General features: G+C 62.3%; 1 protein-coding gene across 1 annotated transcript; it reads right to left on the bottom strand.

The window, feature by feature from the left end:
* Positions 1-710: 710 nt before the first annotated feature.
* Positions 711-5,569, bottom strand: ERFL (ETS repressor factor like). Its single transcript, XM_069550951.1, has 5 exons — positions 5,503-5,569; positions 2,325-2,559; positions 1,816-2,011; positions 1,608-1,722; positions 711-1,198 (listed from the first exon to the last, which is right to left on the bottom strand). Exons 1-5 carry the CDS (start codon positions 5,567-5,569, stop codon positions 750-752), a joined length of 1,062 nt encoding a protein of 353 aa, XP_069407052.1. The 3' UTR covers positions 711-749.
* Positions 5,570-6,022: the final 453 nt, after the last annotated feature.

Below are 6,022 nucleotides of genomic sequence, written 5' to 3'. Positions count from 1 at the left end.
CTGAGTGTGTGAGGGCGGGGAAGGGCCCCAGAATGGCGTCTGGAAACCGCCCCCCACAAGACTGTCTGGCATTGCTTTCTCTGTCTATCCCACCGCATCACCTCTGCGTTCATCAGATTCCGTGTCTTAATGTTGATTCCCCAGGGCCGCCCCCCTGCCAACACACACACCCCTTGCGGCCCCCACCCCCAAGCCGCCTTGGTCACCCATGACGATGCTGGGCATCCAGCATCTCACACTTCTTTCTGTTCGTTTATTTTTGTAGTAAATCTCGGGGTGGCTGATGGGGTTGGGGGAGGGGGCCCTCCTGGGTGGGGGCTGGGGGCGGGGTTATTGCTCTGAGCTCCCTGTCCCCAGGGGGCCTGTCGGGAGGGGTGGGGGGGCGGGCGTCAGCACTGGGGCCGGCACGGGGGAGACAAGGCCGCACAAACACTCAGGTCACAGCACAGGGGCAGGTGGGCAGGGGGGAGGCTGGGCGCCATATTGCACTTCAGGAGAGAGGGGTCAGGTGGGGACCCCCCCACTCAAACTGGAGCCTGGGGAGGAGGCTGGAGGTCATCGTGTCCCCTTCCCTCGCCGGAGAGGGGAGGTGACACCCCCCAGTCTGGAGCTGGGGAAGAAGCCTGGGGCAGTCATGCGCCCGGGCCCAGCCTCCCGCAGGACATCAAGGGCAGACCGGACCACAGAAGAGGCCCCGCGGGCGGCCGCCCTGGTCTCCGCCCCGGCAGAATCCATCTCCCTGCAGCGGCTCAGCTGCCAACCCCGCCTTTGCCCGCCTTGGCCTTGGGGGGCACAGGGAGGCCCTCGTCGCCGTCACTGTCAGAGCTGCAGCCACTGACGTCGGTGATCTCCAGCTCCGAGTCGCTGTCCTCCTTCCCGCCCAGCGCGGCCTCTGGACCCCCGGCCCCCGGCAGCGCCAGGCGCTGGGCCACAGCCAGGCCCGCGGGGCGCTCCGGGCCCAGGCCCTCCCCAGTGGCGGCCAGCAGGGGCGTGGCAGTGGGGCTGCCCCCTGCCCCTGCTGAGGGCAGGTGGCCCAGGGAACTGGCCAGGGGGTTGGGGTAGAAGTGTGGTGGGTAGAGAGGCGGGGGCAGCTTAGGGAAGGGGCCAGTGAGGTACGGGCCGAAGTTCCAGGGGTGCTCAGGGAAGGCGCGGCCGAAGTGCCCCAGCAGGCCAGGGGGCTTGGAATAGCCAGTGGCACCTGGGGAGAAGGTGACAGGCACAGAGGGGGTCAGGCAGGCCTGGTCATTCCTCCCTGCCGTGTTCCACCTGGTTTCTCCCGTTGTCCTCCCACACGGCATCTCCCCACCCTCACATGGCTCCCCTCATCTCCACCTCTCTGCCTGCCTCCCATTCACTTAGTGCCCCCAAAAGCTCTGCTGTCAGCCTGACCCCTTCTCCAGCCTCCCTCCTCTCTGCTTCACCTCGCTCACGTTCTCCGACTTCTAGACGTGCACACACGCGCGCACAGCCTCGCCCAGGGCCTCCTCCCTGCGTCCTGGCTCCTCCCCCTTCTATCTTTACCCATCTTCTTCCCTCACACAGGTACAGCATGCCTGCCCACCCCTCGCCCCCACCCCGGGGGCACCCCTGGACTCCCAGGCCCTTACCAGAGCCCAGAAATGGGAAAGGGCTGTCTAGACGCAGTTTGTCTGTCTCGGGGGTGAAAAGGGGTGCCCGGGCCCCCGGCTCTCCCAGGCGTGGAGCAAACAGGGTCTGCAGGGTCTAGAGAGGGAGGGGAGGGGATAGGCACCGCTCAGACAGGCTGCTCCCTCCCCAGGAGGTTCAGGGCTTGGGGACCCCAAGATCCAAACTCACCTCGGGGGTGAGGGGAGGAGCATCTGGGCCAGGGGCTCCCCCAAAGGGACCAGGGGTCAGCAGAAGCGGGGATCCCGTGGTGGCGGCCGCCACATCCAACAACGGGTAATTGACGAGCACAACTTTGCTGAAATTGAACTTGTAGGTGAACCTCTTCCCTTTGGTCTTGTGGAGAATCCGCTTGTTGTAGTAGTAGCTGTGAGCAGAGGGAGGACACTGATGCAGAGGTGAAGGCAGAGCCCCCAACACTTGCTTGGCGCCCAGCACAGAGCACAACAGCTTGGGGAAACTGAGGCCGAAGTCACAGGGCCAGGCAGGGGCTGGGATCCTGCCCTGTGTGGCTCCAAAGTCCAGGGCTGGTCCTTCACTCACAAGTGGATACTTCTGGTAGCTACAGGCACAGAGCCCTGTGCACTGGGATCCCATAGGGTTCTGCCCCCAGGAAGTTGAGGGAAAGCCCCCAGAGGGATAGTGAGGGGAGAGGAGCAAGGTCCCCAGCCCCTCCTCACCGCAGAGCCCGGCTCAGCTTGTCATAATTCATGTGAGGCTTGCACTTCCGGATGCCCCAGAGCCGAGCCACCTCGTCGGGGTCCTTGATGACGAACTCCCCGTAGTCCCCCTGCCAGGCGATGACGCCCTGGTACTCCTCCTTCTGCAGCAGCTCCAGGATAAAGTGCCACAGCTGGATCTGCCTGGAGCCGGGGGACGACTCCGGCTTGTAGGCCCAGTCCGGGAAGGCAAAGCCTGGGGACGGGAGGCAGGGAGCTGCCCTGGGTCAGGGCGCCGAGTCGGGCACTCGGGCACCCGGAGGCGTCCCCCTCTCCCCTGACCCCTAGTCTCTAACGAGCAGCCTCAGGCATATTTGGGGAGCATCTCCACATCTCCCAGTCTCCACACCCCACTTGGTGTCCAGTCCCCAGATTGTCCAAACAGAGGGAGAGACCTCATCGTCCGGGGGCCCTGGGTTGGCACTTGCAGCCCAATCTCCTGCCTTGGCACAGCTGGGCTGGAGGGTGGCAGGGACCAGATTCCCCTGTCCTTGACATTGTGGAGGGCCTGGGAGGGGCGTGCAGGAAAGGGCACGCCCTCCACTGCATTCTCCTGCGCTGCCCCAGCCTGGTCCTGCCCCAGAGGTCTGATCTCTTGTGGACTCTGAATGGCCCCTGATTCCCGCTGTCTCCTCCCTGTCCCTTTTCCATCTCTCCCCGAAGTTCACCACCCTGCACCCCTCCATCGCCCCGGCTGACCTCACCCTGGAACATACAGGCTGGGCCTGCGTACATGTGTGCCTCCGTACTCGTCTGTGTATTTATACCTATCAGTTCCCTGTGTCCCTGCCCTGTCTCTGTGCCATGTCCGTCTGAGAGCACGTGTGTGTGCAGATGCCCACACACAGACAGCACACAGCCTGTCACACACACAGCACACAGCCTGTCACACAGACATCCACTCACCCTTGAGGGACCCCCTGGCTACCAGAGAGCCACACTCCCGCCGGAGCATGACACTACAAATGTGCCACCAAGGCATTCACACCAGACACACACAATTGCACACCTCAGGCCCCTCAGCACTGGGACCCACTGCTATGAGAAAGACACAGAACCCCAAAGGCCCAGATGAAACACCCTGTGGAGGAGACCGTGAGTACTGCACCAAGATGCACATGTCGACCTTACAGTCACACCCTCGTGACACCCTAACAGTAGAGCAGCCCCTCATCCCCGCCCCTGCCACAAACATCCAACTCTTGTTTTTTTTTTGGTTGCCTTCTGAGATCTTAGTTCCCAACCAGGGATTGAACCCACACCCCCTGCAGTGGAAGCTCAGATTCCTAACCACTGGACCTCCAGGGAAGTCCCACAACCAGCTCTTAGCATCCACAGCTCCGATGAGCACTCTGCGCCCCAGTGTCCAGACACACAGATGCTAGGTGACCGAGGGGCTCACCCACCCCTATGTCTCACCGCCCACCCACAAGGCCCCAGGCCCTGGGTCCCACTTCTCCAGTGCCACAGCCTCTGTCCCCATCCCACTCCTCAGAGACCCCAGACCCAGGCATGGAAACAGAAGGCAGAATTAGGCCACAATCCGCAGAGAGCCCTGCAGGAAAGGAAGGTGGTTGGGGTGGCAAGGGCAGGGTCTCTGAGCTGGGAGACTGTTGGTATCCACTTGCTGGTGTGGTCCCAGGAAGTTCCTTGCCCTCTCTGGCTTGTTAGAATTTCAGGGATGGGAGGCAAGGAGAAGCAGGATCCCAGCCAGGCTGCCTGGGGTCTGCCCGAGGCTGGGGAAGGCCAGACAGTTTCCTCCCTAAAGAGAATTTCTCAACTGTGTCTGGGGGCTTTCTCATCTAAGAAGACAGCCAAATGAATCAACAACACACGAGCTCTGGCCCATTCCACACCTGGGACACGTCCCAGCGGCTGTATCACACAGACACACCCAGCGACCCCGAAGATGACGACACACACAGACACACAACCCGGCCTGTCCTCCACGCGTGTTCTCGGGTGTGCTGTACGTGCCAACACACAGACACAATGAGAGGGAGGAGGACCCGCAATCTCAGCACACAGACACACATGCACATCAAGACACACAGCCCCCAGTGCGCAGCCACACTCGGTGACACACAGAACTAGCCCCACGCCCCAAACACAGACACAGCCCCTGACACACAGGCCTGGGGGAACCCCCCCTACACAACCCAAAATGCAGCAAGATTAGACCTCCGTTTGGTTCAGAATGCCACACACCACGGAAGGAGCAGTCAAAGGCTTTTCGCCTACTGAGGCAAGCTGGCAAACAACACCCCCGCACACAGAACCCAGAATTGTGGACAGTCAAGAGTCCCAAAGACACACAACACACTCAGTCTGGAGACACACTTAGGTGACCTCGGACGTGCCCGAACAAGCAGGCAGAACCAGTTCAACAAAGAGATGGACATACACCTCCCCGGTGCGACCCCTTCTTCTTGGAGGGTGACATAGACACACACCCCAGGATCCTAAATAACCAGCACGGAGTCTGTCTCATCTCTCACTTGGTGTTGTGGTGTACACACACACACACACACACACACCCCTCTCCCTCTCTCTCTCACTGCCCATCTGTGGAGCGTGTGACTTGGACTCAAATGCACGTCCAGGTCTTACTGTCGTCCACAGCCCTGGTCTGGGTGTCCACTTCCAAGCAAACCATCCTCTTTCCCGTTGCAGCTGGTTGGGCCGCGTCTCTGTGTTCCCCTGCCTGGGCCGTCCGGTCTGGGTCTGTCCACTTGTCCACCCACGCCTGGTCTAGTGACCCTCCTCGTCCCCAGCCCTGCGCCATCAGCGCCCGTCTGTCTCAAGTCTCCCTGCTTCTCTTTGCCTGCAGGTCCTGGGTGGAAGCAGACTGCGGCCAGCCGAGACCCCAGGTCTTCAGGCCCCAGCATCTTTGTCCCACTCAGACCTCCACACCTCACCTGTCCTCCAAAAGACCCTCGTGTCCCAGCAGGCAGGTGGCAGGGACATCTGGCCATGAAGTTTTTAGCCAAGTTTTTCATTAAGGGGTTGGATTCAGGCGACTCTGACCGAGACCCCGGGCAGATGGAGGAAAGACAGTGAGAGATGCAGAAAGGAGGGGCCAGAGGACTGGGAAGGCCCCAGGGCTGGGGAAAGGGTGGGGCAGGTCTGGGCCAGTTACCAGGGGTCCAGAGAGCCGGCAGGGCGGGTGGGGCGAAGAGAAGGTCGGAAACGCAGCTACAGTCCATGGTGGAGCCAGCCCTGCAGAGAGGCCAGACAGACAGACGGATGAGGACAGGATGGAGCAAGCAAGAGAGACAGACCCAAGTCAGTCGGGGGCTGGCACTGCAGGGGGACGTCCCCCTCCACCCACCCAGGCCCCGGCCGCCCTCGCCCCTTGCATCCTGCCCCTCTCCTCCCCCTGCAGGCACCCCTCTGCCCGCTGGTCCCTTCATTCCCAGTCCCTCCACCGGCCCTGCGCCTGGTCCTTCCCTCCCGGCCCGTCCTCCCCGCAGCCTCCCCTTCCTCTGTGCCTCACCACTAACCGCGGGCTCCCAGCCTCCCTCCGCACTCCTCGCCACTCACTCACTCACACTCCCGGCTCTCACTCGCGCCCCGCACCGCCCCGCACCGTCTCTGCCGCTGTCTCTCCATCCCTCGCCTCGCGCCTGACCTCTCGGGGTCCGTCTCTGCTTCTCGGG

Source organism: Ovis canadensis, chromosome 14 (assembly GCF_042477335.2).
Source record: "Ovis canadensis isolate MfBH-ARS-UI-01 breed Bighorn chromosome 14, ARS-UI_OviCan_v2, whole genome shotgun sequence".
Lineage (NCBI taxonomy): Eukaryota > Metazoa > Chordata > Mammalia > Artiodactyla > Bovidae > Ovis > Ovis canadensis.
This window is presented reverse-complemented; position numbering and strand designations above follow the sequence as displayed.

Bases quoted from the DNA above. Each gene is read 5' to 3' on its own strand.
- ERFL (XM_069550951.1), bottom strand. From the start codon at position 5,569: ATGGACTGTAGCTGCGTTTCCGACCTTCTCTTCGCCCCACCCGCCCTG. The intron at 2,012-2,324 runs GTGAGGAGGGGC...CTCTGCTCACAG, and splicing joins AAGCTGAGCCGGGCTCTGCG to CTACTACTACAACAAGCGGA. The intron at 1,723-1,815 runs GTGAGTTTGGAT...CTCCCTCTCTAG, and splicing joins CTCCTCCCCTCACCCCCGAG to ACCCTGCAGACCCTGTTTGC.